The sequence below is a fragment of the Sparus aurata genome, chromosome 15 (genome assembly GCF_900880675.1).
Source record: "Sparus aurata chromosome 15, fSpaAur1.1, whole genome shotgun sequence".
In the NCBI taxonomy this organism is placed as follows: domain Eukaryota; kingdom Metazoa; phylum Chordata; class Actinopteri; order Spariformes; family Sparidae; genus Sparus; species Sparus aurata.
The window spans coordinates 15,696,854-15,722,003 of NC_044201.1; the positions used below are offsets into that span (position 1 = coordinate 15,696,854).

Consider the following 25,150-nt stretch of genomic DNA (forward strand, 5'->3'; position numbering starts at 1 on the left):
CTAAACAAAAACTGTACAGTGCACTTTGTTATCAAGTAACACACCCAAAGAGGATAAGAATAAATAGGATACTTTAATATACAATACAATCTCAGTACACCGTGGAAAACAATGACAACAGTCAGTTGGTAAAGAGGAGAGAAATGACCACAGACATCTGGATGGAATGGTTCTAATGCTAGAAAATGTGCTTAAACAGTGCAAATCAAATGCTTTAAGACCTCTTTTCACATGATAGTTTGTTATGGTCTGGGGTTCTTATTGGAGGGGAGGACAACCACAGACAACAAATGAAGAGGTGGTTGCAAAAGCACTTGGTGTAAACAAAAGGAAAGGAGAAAAATCTCACCCAGCAAATATAGGATCAAATATAACTGCCGGCTTTTGCATATAAAAACCAGACACCAACACTCTAGCATTGTGGTCTCTATCAGGAATGTTGAGGATTACTGTTCCTTGTAGCTTAATGCAGCAAGGACAGAATATGTCTCTGCTCTGCTCGAGAACTGCTCCAGTGTTTGCGATTCCTGAAGGAAAAGTTTCTAAAAACACCTTTTACCCCCTGCACTTAAAACTTTGCATTACAGCTATTACCTTAAAGCTTTGGCAGCACCACACACTATCAGCAGGTTCAATAACTATATAATGTAGCACCCACGAAGCAGCCCACTGTCTCACTTAACACAGTTAAAGTCATAAAATATACAAGGATCCCACATTGTATCTGCTGGTGAGCGAGCGTAATGCAGAAAAAACAGGCAAATGTAACACAAAAATATGAAAGGTGTGACGGTTTATCTTGGGATATTTCAGCTCGAGGCAAACAAGATTATTATTATTTATCATAAATAGACAAAACATACACAGCAGAGGGATAAAGTGGCGATGGTTCATTATTTTTTCTGTAGGACTATCAAGCTAATGTCGCCTTTTAAAGGGGGCTGTTCACACCAAAATCAAAACGACATATTTTTCCTCTTACCTGGAGCTTTAGAGATATCGTCGGCAGAGATGTCGGATTCTCTCTAATATAATGGAACTAGATGGCTCTCGGCTTATGGTGCTCAAAACATAAAAAACAGACATTTGAAAATATGTATGTTTTCGATTTTGGGGTGAACTCTCCCTTCAATTGGTGACGAAAGGGGCAAAACCTCACTTCTTGCAGTTAACGTAAAGCAATACAAATTCATAGCACAAATATGAATAGAAGCTCTAAGGCAAGCACTCCTAAATACCAGTAGCAGCGGGGATGCTCTCACACACAACCTCACACATAACTGTACAGCACATACACACAGCCAACTCACAACACCTGTTCACTTCCATGGAGAATGTATGTGCCAGTAGAGGAAACATCCCAAGATAAAGCATGATGATATACAGTAACCCTGAACATGATTGTTTGTACAGTACACCAAATGTAACATGTTAGAATGGACTTAAAAAGGTAGATTTTGCCATAAATACCTGATATACATAATCCCACTTAAATTCCCTGTTAAGGCAAATATGCTTTCAGTTTGGGGAGTGCATAAAGCGTCAGTGTTTCTAATAACTGGGTGGGTGCAATTGCATATATACCTACTATATGCTACTCCACTGTCTTTGTCAAACATGCAACGTCAACGTACAACGCCGGCCGGGGACTCCGTTCGTACAAACCCACATAGTTAATTAGTAAAACCATTAGCAGAACAGTTATTTCAATACATTTATCTATCAAAAACAACTCCAACCAGTAGTTTTCTGGTTATTTGTGGTTAGCAATGACCATACTGGGCCCTTCTTTTTCAAAATATGATGCTCAAACCTCTTTGAACGAGCTGCCACCCTGCCATCAATACAAAAAGCTGAAGGGAAGGCTCTACTCAGGGAACAGATAAACATACAATACTCACTGTACATATCGACAACCAGGATACTCTTACTAAGGTCTTGTGTAGTCATTATTTCTATAACAGTATATCTTCTAAGTTACACCTGACAACATGGATATTACATAGATATTACTACGTACAGTATGTCGTCTAGTTCCTGACGGCTATACAAAGGGTAATAGTTAACATTGAATTGTCCTTTGGGAGTCACTCACAAAAGATATTTGGTTGGATTCTACAACAACTGTTACAAATTGGGTCATTACGAGGTCTATGTCACAAAATGTGCAGGATGACATACAGTACATGATAAAGTCAGAATTGGTCTGTCGACATGCAGCTCATGTTTACCTGCCTTGTCATTGTCAGCTGTTACCGTTAACCTCACATGCAACGATGTGGCTAAAAGAACGTTTTCTTTTTTCATGAAGGATAGTGACATGTTTACATGCACAAAATATATGCTGCATACCACTCTGGAAGTACACAAGTTTCAAACCTAAATACCTTATTATGTCTAGGTTATGTCCTATTGTGACCAATATGAGGATATCATCGACATATGATAAAAAAAAACAGTGCTTAACTGAACTATTCAACAGTGGCAGTATTTCTGGAGTGATTTAGGATTTGGATGCACAAACATTTAAATCAAAGGTTTTCATAGACACAAGAATTAGAGCAGATTCCTTAAATACTCAATACTCAAACATTTCCTATATGCCATTTTTATACTCAGCTTAGGTACAGAGTAGGGCTGCACAAATGAGTCAAAATATGATCAAAACTGCATTATGGCTAAGGCCAATATCCACATCACAAGAAGCTGCAGTTTTTTGATAAAGATAAAAGTATTATGCTGCAGAGATTCCCTGGTCTATAATTCTTGCTCTCCATACGTGAGAAAACCGGATTGTTTTGAATAGAATTCCAAAAAAGTAATTTAGTCATGATTTTGTTTGATACTTCAGTGGAAATTGCAAAAGTTATCATTTCCACTAATCATAAATCATTTTGCAGTTGTAAAAACTGTCAAAACAATAGCAGAATGATTTTTTTAAATATATCGTGCAGCCCTAGTACTGGTATTTTGAGATATACATAACAGAAATGTCATGGTATCGCAATTATTGTTATTTTCACAAGGAAAGCAATATACTGATGAAGACTGATTATTAAACAATAAAAGTAAGAATCAGTTTGCAACGGTTGGATGGCAAAAGAGACATTAGCTTAACGTCCCTAATATAAACAACGCCAGTGTTCTTTTAAGAGGAAATCCACAATTATGTGCATGTAAACATGGTCACTGTCATGTCGGGATTTAAAATGTATGTCTGAGTTCTGTACAAGAGTAATCTTTAACATGGGGAAAATTTAGGAGCGCGTTTCTTGGCCGCGTAGTGACGCTATGTGCAAGCTTTTGCTACTGCTACCACACTGGAAGTTTCTACACGACGCACCACTACAAAGTCCTGCTACAAGGTAAGCACTAGATCTGAATGATCCTGGTCTGGCACTGTGTAAACATTGCCTTTAGCTCGTTCTCTTGGGCTTCATTGACAGCATCTGGCTCTGGGCTCTTCTGTACCTTTGCTACGGCAAAGTTGATGCCCTGGGTGAGGCCAGCCTGCGTGAGGCTGGCCACCTGGACCATGGAGCTCTTGATCTTGGCAAAGGGGGACACCACTCGGCTACCGTTGCTGTCGGCAGGCGAGGGGCCGAGGCTGCCCTCCATCTGTGAACCCAGACTCCTCTGAGAGCCTCCTGAAGCAGCAGAGCTCGGCTTCTGGACGGCGAGAAGGTTGGAATTGGAGGTAGTGGTCTCGACATCTAGCTGGGATGGCCTGGGGAGCTGGGGCTCCTCCTGCGGATGCTGCAGCTCAGAGCTTGGCTGCTTGTCCGAGTCTGCTGGGGTTTTATTCTGCACAGGCAACACAGGGTTGAGTAGGGGGGCAGCAGCTGGCGGCTGCTCTCCAAACACCTCAACAGGTTTGGTCTGTGCATCCTGGACAAATTGGTGGCAGTAGGCATCGATGGGAGTACCAAAGTCAATCAGGATGGCTTCCTCAGCCACCGAGGCGGCCCCTGGGGACTTGTCATCACTAAGTTGAGAAGGGCTTTCCTGCTTCCCATCACAGCCAGTAACCCGGATAACAGAGGGAATATTTAGCTCCACGCTACCAATTGACTGGGAGCGACTGCCCAGTCGTGGGTTTGATGCTACAATGCCGCAGCTGGGCAGCACATAGTCCACGTTCTCTAAAGAACCAGAACACGGGTGCTCTGGATCAGAATTATAGGAGTCAGAGTCGGAGGAGATATCAGAGTGCTCATCACCAATATCTTTCAGGGCTCCCCCAGGGTTGTTATCTGATGTCTCCAAGCTACTGTCCGACTTCCACAGGTTGACATGCATAGTTGGCTTTAGGAAATTGACTTTTACATCAGGCTTAGAGAAGGTGCCAAGCTTCCCGAGGGGCTTGAAGGGGCCGATGTTCACATTTGTCTTGGTCTGTTTCACTTTCTGATTGAGAGAGGAGAATTTGTTGAGGAGGAAACTTTTGCCCTGTGCCAAACCCGAGCTACCCTGTCCCTGGTCAGCAGGTTTGTTCTGGATGCCCATTATATCCTCATGAGGTTTACTCTGCCGCCTGGAACACACATGCAAACAGTGTAAGCATGTTTCCTACAGCTCCAGTCATTAAAAGCTGACATTCTGCTCTGATGGCTGCGAATATCTTCATTACATTCAAAAAGGTGAAAAAGAGACATTTATGAAGACTGATCACCCTAATGACAAAGTAGTACTCACCTCTCCAGCTTCTTTTCAACCACAAGCAGGTCCAGCCCTGTGGCCTGTTTAGTTATTCGAAGCATCTCAGCTATGCATTGTAACGTGTCTGAAATACATCACAATGTTAGTCTCAATCTTTATATGCAGAGTTTATGATCTAAAAAGTTTTCTTTTCTGGCCGATTAAAGAACCACATCCTACCTTTTCCATCATCCTCAGGGTTTCGTGTTGCTGCTCTCAACGTGTGGAAGTATCCACTCGTCTCCTCATTCCTGTAATGCAAACGCATGCAGCAGAACTTTGGCTTCCCAAACAGAGTCGGCTCCGGACCTGCAAAAAAAAACACAACTTGCAACTTCCATTTTCAGTGATGTGCTTTCCTTGCATGAATCATAATCAGCAGAGATATTGCTAAAAGGTTACTGAGAAACTGTGAAGTACACTTTTGGGAAGTGTTGGGTGACTCAGTGAGTAACAGAAACCTTCACTTCTGCTTTGAGCCCAACTTCTTACCGATCTCTATCTTTTCCAAACCCTCTAAATTGAGCCGCTGGTATTGGTTGACTTTATCTGCTTCTTCATCGTAGCTGCAAGAAAAAATTAATACAAACATTAGTCAATCTGTGAGAATTTTTTTTAAAGAAAGCTGTTGAATTTAAATTCAATTTAAAGTCAGACTTACTAAGCAATATAATAGGCTTTGTCGGACAAAAGAAGCAGCACATCCACGTCTTTGTTGTTTGCATCGATCAGGCTGGTGGTAAATAAGAGAACAGTATCATAAAAAGGGAACTTCAGAAACTACTGAAAACAGTGTAATAGTACAATCATCTCTATCCATGATGCCAAGAAGTTAATAACTACTAAGGGCAGCCAGCCACTAACCTCATGTCACAGTTGATGAGGGCCCAACCTCCGTGAAACTTCTCGTCATCAGGCAGTAAAAGCTGCATGTATGTCTGCAGCAGGAGGCTGACCTGCTCCTGTGCTCCTCTCTGGCTCTCTTTCTCCTTCTCTTCATGCTCCTTCTCCTTACTGAAGATTGAGTAGAGGTCCTCCGTCACTGGCAAGCCCATCATTAAGTCTGCAGGATTGAGAGGAGTAAATCACTGAACAATTTTGGGACCACATCGGTACAGCTAGAAGCTCTAACATGCAGCCCGTTTTTTCCTTACCAATGACTGCTTGTCTGTAAGCGTCCCTGAAACGGTTCAGGTAGTAGCGGTTGGCCGAGTTCACACCATCCTTCATCACACCAGCCAGTTTCCTCTCGCCTGTCCTGGTGAAATCTCCCTAAAACAGATCAAACCCTGTTTAATACACATTTTGACTTACCTTTAAGTTTTTGTCATTCTGATGTGTTTAATCTACTGCAACACTTCATAAATTGATGAGTCCTTCTGTTTGAGAAAGCTTATGCCTTAAAGCTTCAGCTATCTATTGACTGGGCCAAAACAAGCTGACACACTACTGTTTGTTTAAGCAAACACTGACACTGATGTAAAGTAAAGATAATGACGTTACCTTGAGCGCTGCTGTGCCTGCATATTGTCTGCTGATGGTGTCTCCGTTGTTGGCCCACATGATCTGATAAATCCTGTAGCACTTGACGGGCAGAGGCTGCTCGGGAGGCATCACACCCAGTTTCTTCAGCTACAGGAAGAAAAGAGGCATTTTTGTCCACCACTGTGCTGTTAAAATTATGAGTGCAGTGTAATGAATCTTTCTGTTTACACTGCATCAGCAAGAAAAGTCAGCTTATAATATCTACTTCTATAAGCAGCAAAATAACACTTTTGATCATTAAATGTAATCCAAGATGAATATGGTGAGGTAAACTGAAAAGAGCTGGGGGTATAAACTATGGTTGTGTTGGCGCACACAACAGATATGTTCTGATACCTTTCCTGTTGAGTTCTGTAAGAACATGTCTAAGATCTGTGTGAGCTGAAGAGTAAATGTATGCAGATGTCAGAAATCTGTTGCACAAGTACAAAGTAAACTAACAGAGACAGGGATTCATGTTGCCGAGTGCATCTCGTTGATACACATTACATCTTTAGTAAAACACTTTGTAGTCACAGTTTTGTAAGCAGTAATACAAAGTCAGTGACTTTTCCTGAGGATTTATTCTATATTACAGATATTGGTGTAATTTATAAAATATACTGTGTTGTAAGACTGAGTAGTAAGTTTATCTATCTGGAAACATTTGATAAGGACCATTTCAGTCAGTTTCAGTCTAAATGTCAATTGTACAGGAATTAGTAAAGACATTTAGAAAGCAGCACTTACATAATACTGAACGTTATGTATAAAGGGGAATTCATGGTCATTTAGTTGCCTGGGGCACATCTCACCTGTTGCTCCATCACCACCCGAGCAACAGCAGCCTGGACCACGTTGGTCCTGTCAAGACAGTCCATACAGTTGACTCTGAAGATACCCTCCTGCTTGCAGATAACTCCGGCCTGATCCACCCTGACAGAGGAAGATGCATTCATCATAAGATGCATTCATAGGATAAATAATCTTTTAACAAGACCAATTCTGCTTTGTTTTCTCATTTCCTCTAGTGTTTTTTATTTTCTTGTGCATGTAAAAGATCTTGAAAGTTAAAAAGGTCAAAGTCCACACCAAGAGAAGCTCCCACAGAAAACAATGGGCCTCATTCATGAACTGTTCTTACGAACAAGTTTGTTCTTAAGTCCCACTTACGAAGATTTTACGAAGATTGTGGCATTCATGAATTTTTTCTTATCTAGGATTTTTTCTTAGGCAAGAACAAATCCTACGAACACTCAGGAGTACTCTTACGCACATTTCAGTGCCGAAATGTTGGCATGGTTGTGTTTTCTTCTCTTGTGTAGTTCAATAAAATGCAATATTACAGTGATAATTCTGTCATATTTATTCATTTATTTATTTATTTCATATTTTTGGTAATTTACAAAGAATTTAAATTCTAAAATAAATTAAATGTGCCAATGATTTAAGATAAATCAAGTAAATTAGAAACATGCCATCAATTAGTAACCCCCCACCATATTTATACGAGGCATTTCTCCATCCAAGGCCCACAAAACAATGGCATATATATTGCTCCTGCGGCTTTCATCAATGTAAGAACACAGCTGCGAACAATTCTGAGGCTTACGAACGAGTTGGTGAATCTGACGTAGGGTTTTCTTAAGGAACCTCTTAAGAACAACTTAAGAAAGAATCTGAGAAGGTTCTTAAGAAGATATTGGTGAATGAGGCCCAATGCTCCTGAACGCCGTATCAGTAGTCCCACCTTTAATTCAGCAAAGTTGTGACATCACACATCACACTTTGTCACTATGTCACACATTTGCATAACTGTATGCCTATTAGTGGTGCTGGCTTAGGGATGTACAAACTGACAAATCAGAGCAAACTGGGTATCCAGCAGGGCCTAAAAGAGACAGGAGCTAAAACAGAGCGTTTCAGATGGAGGGGGACTACAATGCTGCAGTACTGGACAGTATGAGAAAACTGGAGCGTTGTGAACATGTAAATCTATTCTAGCAGTAACCCAAAATAAAATTATGAACCTGAAAATGCATATCTCTCCTTTAATGCCAGATACAAACATAACTACTGATACAAACACACTATAGCTATTAGAGGTTGATTATTGTTTTCTGTAAAAACAAATCATGACATAATGAAGATTGGCAAAGGTTCATGTTAACAAGCATTTCTCCTTAAATGACAAATAACAGACATGATACTTACCAAGCCCACTTCATGTCTGTGATGATGTCAGAGATCGCATCTGTCAGTATTTGCACATTCTCAAACTTCATACCTCGGCTGAGAAACAGGATATAAGAAGCATAAAGGGGAAGTATATGAATACATTCACTCACACATACATTCTTGAACAAGTTTCACTGGTGAGGCAAGTGTTTCTCTTACCAGTGCTCATGGAAGTCAAACGAAACGTATGTGAGTTTTGGGTTGTTGTAAAGAAGGACTTGCTTCAGATATGCGTCACCAATTATCTTCTCGCGTCCACCTTGATCGACCAAGTTAATGATGACCTGACCAAACAATAAAAAGCTGCCATTAGCCTTGTGTCAAACAATTATGCCCCTCTGAGTCATTACTGTGGAGACACACTTGGAGGCTAAATATTGAAGGAAGGACAACTACATTCTGACTTTTAAAAGTTACCATGTCAACCAGATATGGCTGATTTGTCAGATAAGGTCAAGTGGTTGACTTAATCCAATTTCCAATTTTTAAAAGCTAAAATTAGCAATCTGTGCTCCTACCCTGTCAGTCTGGACTGATATAAGAGGAGTGACACCAAGTGCAGCATGTTATGTTATGTTCGGCATCATATGCCATCTAAGGGGGGGGGAGTCCCCCCTGTCAATCTAAACCCACGGATAGTTTATAATCATATGGTTGCTGTTATAATGTGTAGTGATTGAGATCCTGACCCACCAAACATCCTGGAAAGTGACAAAGTTACGTTTTTCGCGCTAAATTACATAATTGCATAATTGCCATAAGCAAACTGGAAGCAAACTGGTGACTCTGTCACTGGTGGGGAGGGAGGCTGTTTTCTGGGGAAAAGTTCACTGAAGTCTCGGTCGGCAGGGCTGACAGTCGCGGTGATTTATTTTCATCACAAACACTTGGTGAGTGTTTGTGATGAATTACAGACGCTGTTTTTCAGGCAGAAATGTGACAAAGAGTTGGTCGGCTAGGAGGGTGGACGATTCACCAATTTGCCAAAGACAGTTAATGTTACTCTGTTACTGTTGTTTGGTCATGTAACGTTGCTTTGTGAGACATTTCTCTGTATTTATTTGAGCGAGGGACCTGTGCAGTTAAAAGACCATCCGATCGACACGCCCTCAATACATGAAGATGGCTTATCCACACTGGTTCGGCTCACCAATAATGCACCCCTGATACTACCTCCAGAGGAGTATCAGCGCCGGAGAGAAATTTCACCCCTCGCCGCCTCCGAGAGATTCACACTGACACGGAGGCAGGGACTTGGCGCAGGGTCCTCGCATCCAAAAGGCAGTGTGAATGGGGCTAATAACTATGCTAAGCACATACCCAAGCATGCACTCTGGCAAAGCAAACCCACCTGCGTATTGTAGAGTTTAAGCTGTTCTTCAAAATGAGCAGCAAAGTAAGACATGGTCTCCTTCTCTCCTGAAACAATAGAAATAATATGCACATATATGAGTTCCATATAAGTGAATCTGGTCAAAGACATCAAGTATATTTTGCGAGCATTTGTGCTGTTTTCAAGATTATAAGTTTAGATTCACCTGATCAAGATTCCTTACAAAAAAGTACATTTATAGGCAACTGAACAATGGGAAATCATATTTGATCAATATCAAAAACATATTTAAAACCCAAAGAGAACACTAGTATTAAATGAAATGTCTTTTTTATGGTGTAACTACAGAAAAAAAAAACTGGAAATGAAAGGCCCACTATGATCAAACAATCCTCTGATGTACCACCAATATAATACTGTGTGCAAGATAATGTTGATTTACTGACCTTTCTCTAAGCGTGGCCGGGGATTGTAGCGGTACCCAGCCTGGCTCCAGAAGACAGGCACAGAGCCACGAGTCTGCACAAAGGACAGAGTGTGGCTGTGCACGTGGATCAACTGCTCTGTCTCAACATAGTTCGCCACACGGCCATCAGTATCCACTCCCCTGCGTTTGTACCGCATCCCTTTGGGCAAGGAGAGTGCATCAACATGATTCAGATTATTTATATCACAGATCATGCTTCACTGGAGGAGAACAAAAACTTAATTGTCTACCAAGTTATTCAAAGCCTTTAGAGAGAGAAACCCTAGTAAGTTGTGAGGTAAAAATCTGTCCTAATTACTCAACATGGCCTATTTAATTAGGTTTCATCAGAGTTGAGGCAGAGTTTCTAGGCGATGCTGATAGTAATTGTAGCCCTACCAGCACGGTGACGGCTACGTCTGGAAATCAGGGCCACAGTGAAGCGGGGATGAATGTCATCAACACAGGTGACCTCCTGCGGTGGGGTCTCAGGGCTGCTCCTCTCCTCATCAGATGTCTCATTGTAGTTCACCACCAGTTCCTCCACCTGGACAAAGCCCTGGATGATTGGTACCACCCAGAAGTCCACCTCTGGCACCTACAGCAAAAGGGACAAGAAGATTAAGCTCCTGTTTGCCAGATTGATAAGCAAGTGAGGAACCTAAAATGGGCGTGCTTGCAATTGTTTTTTTTGTTTTTTTGAATGCAGTTATCTCCAGATCATGACTTAAGTATTGTGTTATCTCAGGTAACAAAGCTAAAGAAAAAACAAGGGCACATTTCTCAAGATAAAGAGCTAATTTATCACAAGAAAACGACCTTGTAACATTTACACAAGTGGACCATGAAATACACACACTGCTCTGTGGAAATTTCAAAGCAAACCATATGAACTTTTGCTATTTGTTGTTAGAATGTTTTTCTCTATGATGTGATATGAGGGTATTTACATTATGGCTATTTATTGTGAGGGATTAGATACAGAAGTCAACTTAAAGCAGACGTGTTTCTGTCTAGTAGGCTACAACCACCAACCACTGACATAGAGGAACAGGAAAAGAAACTACCAACACTGGTGGACATCTGAATGGTATCATTAGGTATGTATATAAATAAGTAGCCGTCATGGCACTTCTCATCGCTGATGAACATTATAAGTAATAAAATAACAGGCTTATTAACTGATTGTGTTGAGATAACAAAGCTCTTTTTCAAGATAATGAAATAATTAACCTGTGATCTCATGATCACCGCGTTAACAAAATAATAATTGAAAGTACAGCTTTACATCCACCATTAATATAACAGGAGTAATCTTTCATAGCTCAGTACTTTTGCCTCCTCTATTCACCAAGTATTTCCATACTCTTCTGATAAAGCTCTGGTAGTTATCAGAACATTCAACTGTCACAGCAGGCCAAGCTACGCTATTTGGGCTGACAGTTGTACAGAAAAACACTGACTGTGTCACTGATTGTCAAAGAATAAAATCTTGATAGCAAACAATAACCAGTGGCATTCAAAAATGATTTACCTGAAGGTCAATAAGATCTTGGATCATGTGCTTATTCCAGAAGAAACGGTCATCCACCTGTCAGAAAGAATCAAAATTACCATCAATGAAATGTAAGGGTTTCTTCAATTAAACAAAGTTTTTAGAAAAATAAGGCAACGCGTGAAATGTGTGTATCTCCAAACCTGTTTCCACAGGGGTAAACTGGATTTATCCGAGTCTCCCTGTCGCTGCACAGTGTTTGTCAGGTCGTAGGTCATGCTGTAATAGAAGGAGTCCGAGTCCATGAATATCTTGTATAGCTCATCCAGCAGCCGCCTCTCCAGACGTTCCTTCTCTTTGTTTTCCTTGACCTGGAAGGCAGGGGAATACTGGATTGGGTGGGTGGATAGAAAAGAGCATTAAGCTGACAAAGCAAAGAAAAGCAAAACCCTATAAGAACTTTAAAGCTTTTGAAAGTGTGAAAGACAGGTAAAATTGAAAGTATTGGTTTGTGGATGATATAATGTGTTTTTTATAAAGTGTATGATGATAAAAATACCTTTTTCTTGATAGGCACAGCCACATTTGATTTGATCTGGCTGAAAGTTTTCATCAAGAACTTTGAATCATCAGGAGACGGGGCCAGTCTCTCTGGTTTGTCGATTCCAAAGTGATGCTTCTTGCAAAGCTGAAAAAGAGGATCCCCTATCAAATGTATCCATTTTATCTCTTATAAACATTATAGCTATATCTATAAACAGAAATGTAATTTCATTTCTCAAAACAAACAAATTAACAAATAGTTCATTACTACCCACTACAAAAAGCCAAAAAAAAAAAAAAATCTATATGGTTCTCATTTTCCTAAACTAAAACAGCTGACAATCTAACAGCTACATTCTTCTACTGGATTTCTAGGGCACAAAAGGGCTGGAATGATCGTTCTGCAGTACAAGGAAACGCACAACAAGACAGGGTCTAAAAACCTATCCTGGAACGATCAACCTTGTCTGGATTACTCACTTGAAAATATTCTGTCTCGCCGTCCATGAAGCTCCCCTGAAACACTGAAACCTTAGCAATATTCCTTTGTGATCAATTACAGTGATTTTACATCTGCACTCAATTGTAACTCCAAAAGTGTGGGAGAAAGTGAAACTGATCTTAAAATCAAATACAAAAAACCCTCATTTTGCACCGCTGCCAGCCCATCAGAGATGAATCATATGCTTATGCATACATACACGGTATTCTTGGATGCATTAAAAAAACCAATTCTCACAAGCGCTGTTATGCTGATTGTCACGGAGGCTGAAGGCAGTAATTAAAACCCATGAAAACTGCTTCTCCTGTCTCATTACATTATGAGTAGTATACACACCTCCAGCTCGAGCTCCTGAGGCTCTTCATCAGAAAGAGGAATGACAGCTATCTTGGTGATCTTATAGACTTTATGGTCGCCTGGTAAAATGCCCACGAGTGCTTTCTGGCGGATTAATACGAGGCCGAGAGGAAGATCTGCCAAGGGGAGAGAGAAGAAGGGGGAGCTGCGTCATGGGTGCAGAATTTGTCACATTCTTTAAGGTGTGAAGGAAGCAGCTGCACACCAGCCATTAACTGCAGATTTTATAAGAAGGTTACACAAGACATCTGGTAGATAAATATATAAACCATTTTAATCTGAATTACTTAAATAATCTGATTCTCATATTTTTCTTGTGAAAGGCATAACTTCCTACCCTGATGTCCATAGAGGCATCAACACAATCACTTTTATCATCAATTTGAATCATCATCATCATCATCATCACCACCACCACCACACTTCCTTGTGAGTAAGAAACATACTAAGCACTGAATGATCTGGTACCTCAAGCGTCTGGTGCACACAGATAGAAAATACTGGCAAGAGTGTGTGTGCTCTGTGAAAAAGGAAACATAACAACAACAAAAAAACAGATGTGGTGAAATGATCATGTTTGTTCTCCACTTACCTGTGTGAAGCTGTATCTTGCCAATAACACCTTCTACCAAACCCAAACACACGGGATTCCAAGCTAGAAGCAGGTCAGTCGCTGAAATAAAAATACAGAAATAAAACATCAAAACAATGATGAAGCAGTTCAGCTCAGCAACATATGCTTAAGGCCAGAAAAGCAGGCAGAATCAAACATATTGTGCAGGTACAGAGCCAAAAAATGTGATAACAATTAATCAGATTATGAAAATAATCTGCAATACAATCTTTCCAATCACTTGTTTTTAAACCCAGTAAATCACCCTTAACCTCAAAGAATAAAGACTTTAAGTAGATTGTATGCTCCATGTTGGTCATTCTTCATGCACATTAGCATGAAAGGGGCAACTATTACACTTAAAACAATCTAGTGTTGCTTTATTAAGAAAGTTTTTATCAAGGAGAAAACTAGCTCAATGTACTGAAAGTTTCAGGCTGAGTTTGAGCTCAGTTACAGTGCACAACTTGGTGACTAAAAGGAAACTGGAACGCTTATCATTGGTGACGGATTAAACAACACAGTGGAGAAAATTGGAAAAATGGGAAGGGTGTGGCTAAGGGTGGAGAAAATCAACTGAAGGCAGCCTCAGACAATAACTCTTCCTGTTCCACCAGCCGAGAGTTGCATGCACACAGGAATGGGCTGCGAGGCCCCCGCAGGAAAGGTCTTACAGGAAAGCAATACATAATACTAACAGAAATAATACCAAAACTCCACTTAGAATATAATGGAAATACTTCACTGTGTGCTTGAGAGTTCAGTGGAAAACCAGTGAGGAGTGGAAACCCTTTTTCCAATTAAATAATGGAACAGTAGTGCAACTAAAAACCTGTTCAGGGTGGCTGCACAGCCCCACGACTTCGCCTGAGACAGCCACACAGTCTTCCGGTGACTCGTAACAAATGTTTTCTTTGAGTTCAGCACTTCTTTCACTTCAGCTGAGAAAAGGTGATTCTCAAGGTATTTCTTCTAATACAAAAGCAAGCCCCTTTCCTGTCACAGCTATGAGCCACAGCAACACTGCTCACTTCTGCAATGTGACCAAGTTGTGATGCCAAAAGCCGTCACTACGGTGACACTTAACATGCTTGTTTGAGCCTGTATTTATTGTGCCTTCATGTTCTTGTACATGAGAACGGCATTATAGCTTTCTATGCTCAACACACAGTGTTAGCATAGTACGTTAAGCTGTCATAAGTCAAGTAGCACACATGAAAGCTACAATCCTGTTAATTCAACCTCCTTACAGTCCTGTAGTGGGTCTGTATACTTTAAAGGAGAATTTAAAGGTCAGACTTACCCTTTAATTGTTCATATAAGGAGCAAAGCAATAACTTTGGAGTCTGTCTGGGGTGTTGGCACGAGAGCTAGGACGATGGCTTCGAGACTTGGCAGATTAAACAGTCCCTAGCTTTTTTTAGCCATCTAACTTGTTTCGTGTGAGGTAGCAGGATGATTCAGACCGATTACATGATTACAAGAAGGTTTATTTTAGAGATGAACGTGTAACGGATTACACTAGTTGACCCGCTGAGGTGTTTTTACAGAAATGGTGACAAGAAATATCTGTAAAATACTGTCAGCCAACTCCAGACAGACCTTGAAATACATATATATTATTTCACCATCATAGCTACAACTGTTAAATATCAGTTTCAGGTAAATGGCCGGCTGTAGCAGCAGTGAAAGCTGTCATCCAGTACGTACCAGGTCTGACGGTCATAGTCCCGTCTTTTCGGCTGCACCACAGAGCACGGTCCCCACTCTGAAGAATATACTCGTCTTTGGCTTGGAACAGCTCCATTTTGTCCCCTCACGTTACACAAAAGTAGGCAACTAGCTGGCTAAGCAGCCAGGTACAGGTAATTATCGACTTCCACGTCTCGGAGGAGAACTGTAGCTAACCAGACAGCCACCGGCTAGCCACGGTTAGCTCGTCTCCTCCACGGGCTGGTGTGCTACAGCAGCTAGCTACCTAGCGAGCTAGCAGCGGCAGCAGCTCGATGCGTGTCGGATTTGTCTATTCCGCTTCTACGCATACTGATAACCAAATTCCCTTTTGTACAGGAGAAGCATCCCGTTCCGCAGCCATGCCGGAGAGATTAAATGCAAATACTCATGAATAAGCGCGAAGATGTCCCAGCGGCTGTTGTGTGACGTTCAAGACGTATCCGACAGTTTCCTGCTCCAAACAATGACATGTGACCTGTGCCGTCATCAACAGTGTACAGGTAACATTACTGCAACCTCCGGGAAAACTACTCACATCACTTACTACATGATTACAGTAAAGCATAACTTCATGTTTAATCATTTATGTGATGTTAATGGAAGCATTATGTTTATAACTGGACCCCCCATTCAAAGTGGAGATGTGCCTTCATGTGACTTTATGTATGCTAAAGCATTTATTTTGTTTTATTTGTTTAACATAATGATAACTAACCCTAACCCTTTTAAATGCAGAGACAGCAAACATCACTTCAGCTCCTCGTGGTCAGTGTCTACAGCATGTAAATTTAATTTTGTGGAGGGATGTTTTTTTTTTTTTAATTAGGAGATTATGCATCAAACAGTCATCAAACATAAACAATTCAAGTCTGTATTCTGATGTTACACAATAGCGTCATTCGTATATAAAAAGCACATAACACACCACTTACACACATTTTGAATTGTCCCCACCCATCTTGGAATAAGGGAGCAGAAATGTTCTCAGTTATGACTCAGTGAGCTCTGAGGGGAAAGGCAGGGAGCAGCTGACCTCAGACTGTTAATCTACCATCAAAAACTCTTCAGTGGAAAACTAAACCACACTTAAACACACTACAAGGAGCTTTTAACGGGATATGAAACAGTTCCAATTTGAAACTGATAACTCTATATGACCTACATAAGCAAATGAGGCCATTACCAAGAAGACTGGCTATTTATTTATAATGATTTTCGTTATTCTTAATGCCTGAAAACTATTCTTTTATGGCAGAGTGTTTATGATGATTTGATGAGTCTCAGCCTGAGGAGAGATGTTGCCCCTTTGTCTTGTGGTACAGCACTGAAACAAAGTGTTCTTGTCAAACCCTCATCATCTTTAGTCCAAAGGGGCCACCAGAATAAACAAAAAATGAAGTGTAGTAGCTTGAAGACAGTTTAAGGCTGGGTCAGTGACACATCCACAAATCCAAAGCTGGGGGACACACACATACTCATACATTGTTAAAATCTGGATTCTTTGGCAGGGAGTAAACACAGTAGTTCTTTGATTCAGTGGGGCAGCCATTTCCAGACTTAAGAACGCCAGATTTGATTCTGAACAATCCTCTAGGGCCCGCCCAAACCTTTGTGTCAAAGTCTCTTTCTCAGTCAAATAATGGGTGCAGGTTAATCTCGGTAGGTGGCACACATTGAAACAGACTTCAACACAACAACAGATAAAACACAAGGTCAGGTAAATAGAAAATGACGCATAATTAAGTCCCTTGTTTTGATTGGTTTCTGCCTTTTTAAATGTCAATATTTAATCCAAAATACATTTCGCGCAATTTCAAAGTTAATCAAGAAATTAAACATTAAAAATCTCATTAATTCATTTATTGTAGATGGAAATGTTATTAAACCTAATGCTCTAAAAAGAGAAGGTAAAGAAGAGAGAGTAGTCAGAAGTACAAACATGGTTCTTAATATAAAAACATCAGTCTCAAACATCTTAATGACAAAATAATTGGAAACCAACATATTAGTCAAAATTAGTGTCAAATACATTTTATTTTCAACCGTACCAACGTGACTTGCTTTCAACAATGTGTCAACCTGCTACTCATAAAATGTGATCAACATTAAGCCACAATCCATAATTTGAAAAGGTGTTAGACAGTGACCCTACCTTACAGATAGCTGATGATTGTGTTATAGTGACAAATTACTACACAAACAATTAGGGTACTCTTGTTGTGAGCCATTTTAAATGACAGATGGACATTCCTTGTCAATTTCACCTGTTTATGATTTGATAGTCTTTACAGTTTGCATTTTTGAGGCTTTTAGTCTGTTTTTGTGTTATTACAGATTGTGGCCGTGGTAGTCATACAAGAAAATTATTACAATCTTAATCTGTGATTCCTTATTAGCACCAAGTGCTGATTGTCTCACATCTCGAAGGAAGACAAACGTCTCACCTCTGTTTGTCATTACACATTCATAAATTTACCAAAATACTATATAATGATATAAATACTGATATAATTCTTTGAAATAACAAGTAAACCAATGCACATACAAACACTCAAAACACATCAATCAAAACTCGTGTAACTTATATATTTCAAATGAAGTGCAGCTGATCCTTCAGCATGATACATTTCAATGATGGCAAAGTGCAAAGACGGCAAAATCAGTAATGCACCAAAAAGCAGCATCTAATAAAGATATTCACTGTGTTCTGTGACAAAGCAGCTCCAGCATGGCCATGTGGCTATAAAGGGGAAAATGCTTTTTCTGTTGACTGAGTTCAGCTTTAAAGCCCCAATGTTTGCACTCTTGTACTAACGGATGTGCTGGCTGGATTAAGAAAAGCTTCATATAACATTTGATCAAGACAAAAGGCAACTACACGTAACATTTCTTAAGAAAATACTTATACTTTTCTTCCATTTGTTGATAAAGGCCTCTTATTCAAACTTTCATTTAACTATAAATTGTTGTCAACACCTCGATCATGACAGCTGTCTTATTATGGAGACATTGGCACAACATAGAAGGCAACAACATCGGCTTGAAAAACATGATTGCACTGAGCTATCATCAATGTGCTGAATGGCAGGAAATACCAACACTGTTAATCAATGCATGCAACTTCCACAAATGCTGTAGATAGAGGACGAGGAGAGTGAGCTGGAGCAGACTTGTTCACTATCAAATATACAGCAGCTTATCCTTCTCTCCTCTTCATCATGGAGTGTGCAGTCATTATGATATCTCCTTTGCCAGCTCAACATTCTCCTTGGTGATCATGCTGGGCTCTCCTTTCTGTGTCAAGTTGTCTCCCTCCATTGTGGTCTCGCTGGCGGGCCTGGCTGGCTGATCCTCCAGTTGCTCCAGATCTTCCAGTATGGTCTGAACGCGACGGACTCCATCCCGTCTCGCCTGCCGCACGTCTACACGACCCTCTGGGTCGACTGAGTCCAGTGCTAGCAGCTCTTTGGTCAGCAGCTCCTCCAGTAACAAGTATTTCTTATCATTCTTCTTTCCATCAAAACATTTCACCTCCTGCTCCAGTTTAGCAACCCGCCCGACTATCTGCTGTACCTTAGCCAAGCCTGGGTGGACCGGACACTGAGCAGCCTGTTCAGCCTCTACCTTTCCAGGTGGGACCTCTGGGGGAGCAGGTGGCATGTCCTGGGCCTCTGGTTTTGGAGGTATTTGAACTGTGATGTCTGCAGTGTGCTGTTGTGGTTGCTCTGGTTTCTGGGGCTGCGGGAACTGTTGCTGCGACTGCATTAACTGTTCAGGGTGCTGAGGCTGTGGAGATGTTGGAGTCGATGCCTGCTGGAACTGTTGAGGTTGCTGATACTGTTGTGGCTGCGGATATTGTTGGGGTTGCTGAAACTGTTGTGACTGCTGATACTGTTGGGGTTGCTGATACTGTTGGGGTTGCTGATACTGTTGAGGCTGCTGATACTGTTGAGGTTGCTGATACTGTTGGGGCTGCTGATAGTGTTGGGGTTGCTGATACTGCTGAGGTTGCGGATACTGTTGAGGTTGCTGAGGTGGAGTCTGTTGGAACTGTTGAGGTTGTTGAGGCTTTGGGACATCAGCTTCTGTGTGCAATGACTGGGAGAGTTGAGTCGCCTCTGGTTTCTGCTGAGTGCTCTGTTGTTCCTGCTCAATTTTCTGGGGCGGTTCTCTTGTGAGGATATGTTGCTGAGCCTTTAGGATTCAAAAGAAGTCATTAGAATCAACACATACTGATGTGAAATAAAAAAAATTTGACCACAAAGAAAGAGCCAAGTGAAAATAAACAACAATACCTGTGGTCTCTCTCCCAGCACCTGCGTTACAATAGGCGACTGGCTTCTAATATGAGGTGGGAGGTGAATAGATTCACGATGCTGGGGAAGCAGTATAGGAGAAGCCCTTTCTCGAGGAGTCTGAATTGCAGCAGAGTAGCCCGGCCATTCCTCTGTCTGAATGCGATGGAAAGGCTGCTGGTGCTCTGAGTAGGGGACGCGCTGAGAGTAGACAGAGGGATTTAACTGAGCCTGCGTTTGGCCTCCTCCACCCTCATGGATCACCGGGATGGGGATGTAACCTGCTTGAAGACTAGTGCTGCTGGGCCGTGGTGGTTGATGATGCGGGACAGTGTAAACCTTGAAGAAACATCAAATAGAAATTCAGTATATGACTATTAATTATAATTGCTTAATTTCTACATGCAAATAAAACAGTTTTGCAAGATGCACAGTGTTGTGTTTTTTAAGTCCCACCTCTGCTGTCTGTGTAACAGGCGAGCTGGCCTTTCCAGGCTCAATGGAGCAGCTGTCTGAAGGTCCATGTAAGGGTGATCTAGGCCTGCAGTGGAGCCCTGTCGTGGGGGAAGGTGTGCGCCCGTCTGTCCGGATATTTTGTGCAGTGCTTGGCTGGATGTAGGAGTAACATGGATGCTGTTGCTGCCTCAGTTCCGCACCCTCGTGGAAGACAGGGATGGGAACATAACCTGGGCGAAGAATGGGGTGCTTCATCTCCCTCACAAAGGTCTTCTGCGTCTCCTGAGGGCTTGGTTCTGGTGGTATGTTTGGCCCATTTGCTGACACTTCTCTGACCTGAAATACAATAGCAAATAGAAATTTAAATGTACCAATAATTACATCTTTAAGGTAATCAACAACATTTTAGGAATAAATATGCTGGTTTCTTGTTTCTGAATGTTTTCAACTAAAAATCTTACATCCTGTACCTTTAAAGTTAAATCATTGAGACATTATTAGTGAGTGTAATGATGTCAGTTACACTAAACGGTACAAACGCGCTTGATATATCAATCCCTAACCTTTGGCCATTATTAATTATATTTAAATATTCTGATTGTCTTATTTTGAGCAATTAGAAGCTACTAAAACTACTAAAACAAACAAAATATTTGATTGTTTTAAACCAAGCTATTGTTGCTTATAGCTGATTAAAAAAGTAACATTACTTTCACCTAGTCAACTGCAGTTAATTAAATTAAGTACATTCAAAACTGTAAAACTGAACCATCATTAGTTCAGCATTATGATCAGCAGTATTGGAAGTATTTTATTACAAAAAAGTGCTCTTAGTCTTGTGATAACTGCAAAGGTTTTAGGTTAAAATGAGCCATATCCACAGGGCGATGCCAAAAGTATCACCTCTCTGAGTTTTTGATAAATGATAATAACAACTGATTAGGGTAGTAGACTTTAATGCATTTCAAGTCAGACAGCTGCTGTGTTTGTGTTTGATATGTTGCTCCACAGCTAGAGTGACATCATTCACCTGGCTAGATTTCCTGACTTATCCCACTCATAACAGTTTGGCACACCCTCTAAACTAACATGTTTTTAGCGGTCATGCAGAGAGATAACTACCTTTTTTTCACTCTGGTGTTTAAAAAATGTAATGAGGGAGAAAGAAAACATTTTGGATTATTTCACCATTCACTTTTCATAAATTACAGACTGAATTTACTCCTTGCGTCAGTCTTCTCTGACCAGACCTGTTCTTGTTTAGTCTTGTGAATAAAAGACAAATTTCATACCACTGTTGTATTAAGGCCCAACAGATACTCGGATAATCTGTTTGGTTTTTTTTTTTATTTTATCCTGTGCCCCTGACTGCAAATCAAGTTTCCTGGGATTATCTGGGATAACAAAATTACTGAACTGAACTAATAAAATGACTGAAAAATACTGACTTAGACAGGATATTTTACAATTCAACAATACATTTGTGTATACCTTAATAGTAAACTTCACTGGGAATGTAGTAATTGTCATAAGCATCATTTATTTGTATTATAATGTCTATAAAGAAAGTTTACATTTTAGTGCATATCGTGCAACACATACGTCGATACCCATATATCTCTGATAGGCCGGTAGTCAAACGATACATCAGTTCAGCTCAAGTTTGTGTGCACAAAATACTTATAATCATACTAAAAGTAAGTCCCTATTGGGGGAGAAAAAAAATATATCGAAGGAAACAAAATGTTTTTGTTAGTACAACAAGGGCACTATCAACATACTCCTCCTCGGTGTCACAATGAGAATAACGTTGTAAATTTCCATTAGTCCAGGTAGAAAAAGTATTTTCTATTTTTCTCACAGTCTAACAGGTGACTTAACACCTGCCACTGACAGCTATGGGGGAGTACAAGCAACAGGTCTACTGCCAGTTCAGCACTCTGTTAATGATATGTGAAAAGTGATCAATGCTCTCACTAAAAACAAACACAGAAGCCTACAGGGCAACAAAAACTGCATTTATATGTAAACCAGTGGCGTTTTCCCCTCTAAGACAAAAGTTATGACATAGCTGTGAACGACCCTTTGCCCTCTGCCATTTCTGTATGGGACACTGCACACTGCCAGCACCATTGCACCAATTTTATCCCCTGACAGCTGTGTCTTTCTAGCAGATTCTTCTGGACACTAACTTTGGACAACAGTGTCTATCTCTGAGACGGAAGATTACCAACTGGCAGCCCCTGTGGAGCTCACTTCAGCCCACGGGTTTTCTCTGCAGACCTGCGTGTTTTCGCAACGTGTATTAAAATACAGCTGAATACGATATATGCAATGGGCAGCCAGCGCCTGTCACACACCATACTCCACACAGGGCCGAAGTCAACCAATCCTTGTAAGGGAAAAAGTTTAATATGAGCTGGACGTCGCAGGGTTTTTCACGCCATGAAAGAAGCGTTATTAAAACACTGGAAGCTGATCACGGGCAGCCTTTTGAACACGCTGCAGGCTGAGTCATCGGGTAATAATAGTGTTAGATCATGACATGGGAACATAACGGGGTTGATCACTCGTTATAAAAGGCTTATGAGCTGTCTGTGAGGGGGAGGTGACGGTGCCAAACAAGGCCTACAGTCAACAAGATTAATATATAACAGTGATGTAGCACAAAGCTCAACAGCGCACCGACACCGAACGCGCACCATCACAGACGGAGCTCGAGACGGTAAATGAGCCGTTAGAGAGTTGTTAGCCGCTAACAGTCAACAGCAACTTTACCCGCCGCTCTGTTTTTTTTTGTTGTTTTTTTTTTTTTTTTTACCTTTTTCGTGTCGTGTCTCGGGTCATTCCAGGTTGTCGTGCGGTTATTGTGATCCACAAAGAAGGGCCATCCGGTCTGCGGGTCAATTTTGACTTCCCATCCGAGGGGGAGAGGGTCGTTGTCATTGTTGGCCATGGTCAGTATCGGCGACTGTGTCTTCACGCCGTTCATGTTGCTGCTGGCTGTCGAGTACTGAAACATTTTATACAGGCGACGGACGCTTTAAAGATTCCTTGAAGTGACGTGGAAAAGTGGGCTGGAAGTTTCTCGAAATAGCAGGGTTAATGCTGGGGGCGGACGGCGCTGGATACGGTGGCATGGGTTCCCAAACCTGTTATGTCGCAGACCCCCCTCCCCAATCCAACGTTGACACATAGCACACGTCTGTTCTTCATTGTATTTTTTTCCCACCGGAGCCCATACTTTTCTCTCTCTCTCTCTCTCTCTCTCTCTCTCTCTCTCTCTCTCTTTATGCTGCTGCTTCACATCACTCACATTCTCCTTTGGTTTCTGGGAAGTCTTCACCCCATGAGATTCCTCGGATTTCCTGGCCCCTCCTCAGTGACACCTGTGGTTCCCTGGACCCCCAGCCAGACACCAACCCTCTGTGTATTAGACGAAGGGAATCCCGAGATTTTTCACAATAAAAGGCTCTCCAAATAGATGTACCGAGACTTCCCACATGAGGAATCTTGTCCAAGGGAACTCAGTCTGGGTTTGCTGTGATTTGGTACACAATTACGTAAACTGTGGTGGTGTGATTCAGTGTGGGCACAGTGATAGCTCTGCTGACAGATCCTCCTTAATCACAGGACTACTCCAATTCAGCCTCATGCTATGAGATAAATACTAGTAAATTTCAAAAAACCTCATCCTTGCTTGGCTGCAGACCTATAAATAATGAGAAGATTGACAACAACACAACCTGTATTATGTATCCCTTGGAGCACATTTGCTGTAAATGGGTTTTGCATTTCCTAAATTTCCTAAATTCAGGTGTTTACTGAGAAATAATACAATTCCATAAAAACATTTCCAGAGGAATATTACAGCTTCTGCTTCTTCTAAGTAATTATCTTGTGGTGACACAATGTAGGAGATACAAATTACTCATAAAGTTGCTAGATAGCCAGACAGACAATGTCAGACAATTTTCTTCTCCCAGTCAGCCTGCATTGTTCAGCTGCATGTGCTACAATAATTTAGTTATTGGAGTAATTAATACTGTGATAAATCACATGAGTTTCTTAATTCAGTTATGATGTTGGTATTTCATGACATGTTTACACAATATTTGCATGCAAGGACCAAAGGGAATATCTGCCTTTTGCAAGCATATCAACCAGCACTGTGTCTTGTGACCGTACACCACACGTCTTGCATTGATCCCTCTCTCGGTTGGTTTTTGATGGAGTAAAGACCTCAGTGTTGCTTAACACAACCTAGAACCATGGGCTTAGCGGGAAAAGTTGCTGGGAATAAATGTAATGTATTTTTGATAGAAATTTCTGGGTATTAAAATAATGACACAGGAGAGATCATACGTATTTGTCCTTTAATAGAGGTACTGCAAAATAAGAGCACCTGCCAAAGACTAATTGAACCTGCTATAGGAAAATACTTCCTGTCTTTGGCGCCCCCCAGTGGTAATATACGAAAACATAAAGTGGCAGACAGTAATGCATGTTTTCCAATTTTATCAGTATAAATGCAGCACCCACGTGATTCAGCAGCCTTTTTTTCCACTTACACTTTTATAAACTGTGTTTATGGGCTGCTTATATACTCTTTTATTGTATTATTTATGTTGATCTGTATTGATGATCATGATTGCTGTTGTAATTATAAGTTATTAGTCAGAACTCAATACACTGGAATACTCCTTTATGAAACGTACAGTTAAATGAACACTGCTATTATAAAACGGGATTTGTTAACTAAAACACGAGTGTCTAATTCGTATTTTAAAACGTGCTCACACTGGACTGACATGAGTTCAGATTCCAGAAAGGTCTCCGTGGTTGGAGCGACAACCGCCAACCGCCGAACACTGGTGATGAAAACAAGCGTACCCT

The 25,150-nt window shown here is 41.0% G+C and overlaps 2 protein-coding genes across 4 annotated transcripts; both read right to left on the reverse strand.

The window, feature by feature from the left end:
- Nucleotides 1–54: 54 nt before the first annotated feature.
- On the reverse strand, nt 55–15,617 carry inpp5f (inositol polyphosphate-5-phosphatase F). Of its 2 annotated transcripts, none has more exons than XM_030441249.1 (20): nt 15,480–15,617; nt 13,749–13,829; nt 13,136–13,272; nt 12,314–12,442; nt 11,958–12,125; nt 11,794–11,850; nt 10,659–10,857; nt 10,240–10,419; nt 9,812–9,879; nt 8,620–8,744; nt 8,437–8,514; nt 7,038–7,158; nt 6,202–6,330; nt 5,853–5,970; nt 5,563–5,761; nt 5,360–5,431; nt 5,191–5,264; nt 4,879–5,007; nt 4,696–4,783; nt 55–4,534 (listed from the first exon to the last, which is right to left on the reverse strand). In XM_030441249.1, the coding sequence occupies exons 1-20, from the start codon at nt 15,574–15,576 to the stop codon at nt 3,373–3,375; spliced, it is 3,411 nt and encodes a 1,136-aa protein (XP_030297109.1). In that variant the 5' UTR covers nt 15,577–15,617; the 3' UTR covers nt 55–3,372. The 2 variants fall into 2 exon arrangements, with proteins under 2 accessions (XP_030297109.1, XP_030297108.1); XM_030441248.1 differs by having other exon boundaries at nt 11,958–12,143.
- A 1,891-nt stretch (nt 15,618–17,508) lies between these two features.
- Nucleotides 17,509–23,786, reverse strand: bag3 (BCL2 associated athanogene 3). Of its 2 annotated transcripts, none has more exons than XM_030441257.1 (4): nt 23,571–23,786; nt 20,255–20,590; nt 19,799–20,137; nt 17,509–19,697 (listed from the first exon to the last, which is right to left on the reverse strand). In XM_030441257.1, the coding sequence occupies exons 2-4, from the start codon at nt 20,507–20,509 to the stop codon at nt 18,738–18,740; spliced, it is 1,554 nt and encodes a 517-aa protein (XP_030297117.1). In that variant the 5' UTR covers nt 20,510–20,590; nt 23,571–23,786; the 3' UTR covers nt 17,509–18,737. The 2 variants fall into 2 exon arrangements, with proteins under 2 accessions (XP_030297117.1, XP_030297116.1); XM_030441256.1 differs by lacking the exon at nt 23,571–23,786 and adding an exon at nt 23,076–23,442.
- Nucleotides 23,787–25,150: the final 1,364 nt, after the last annotated feature.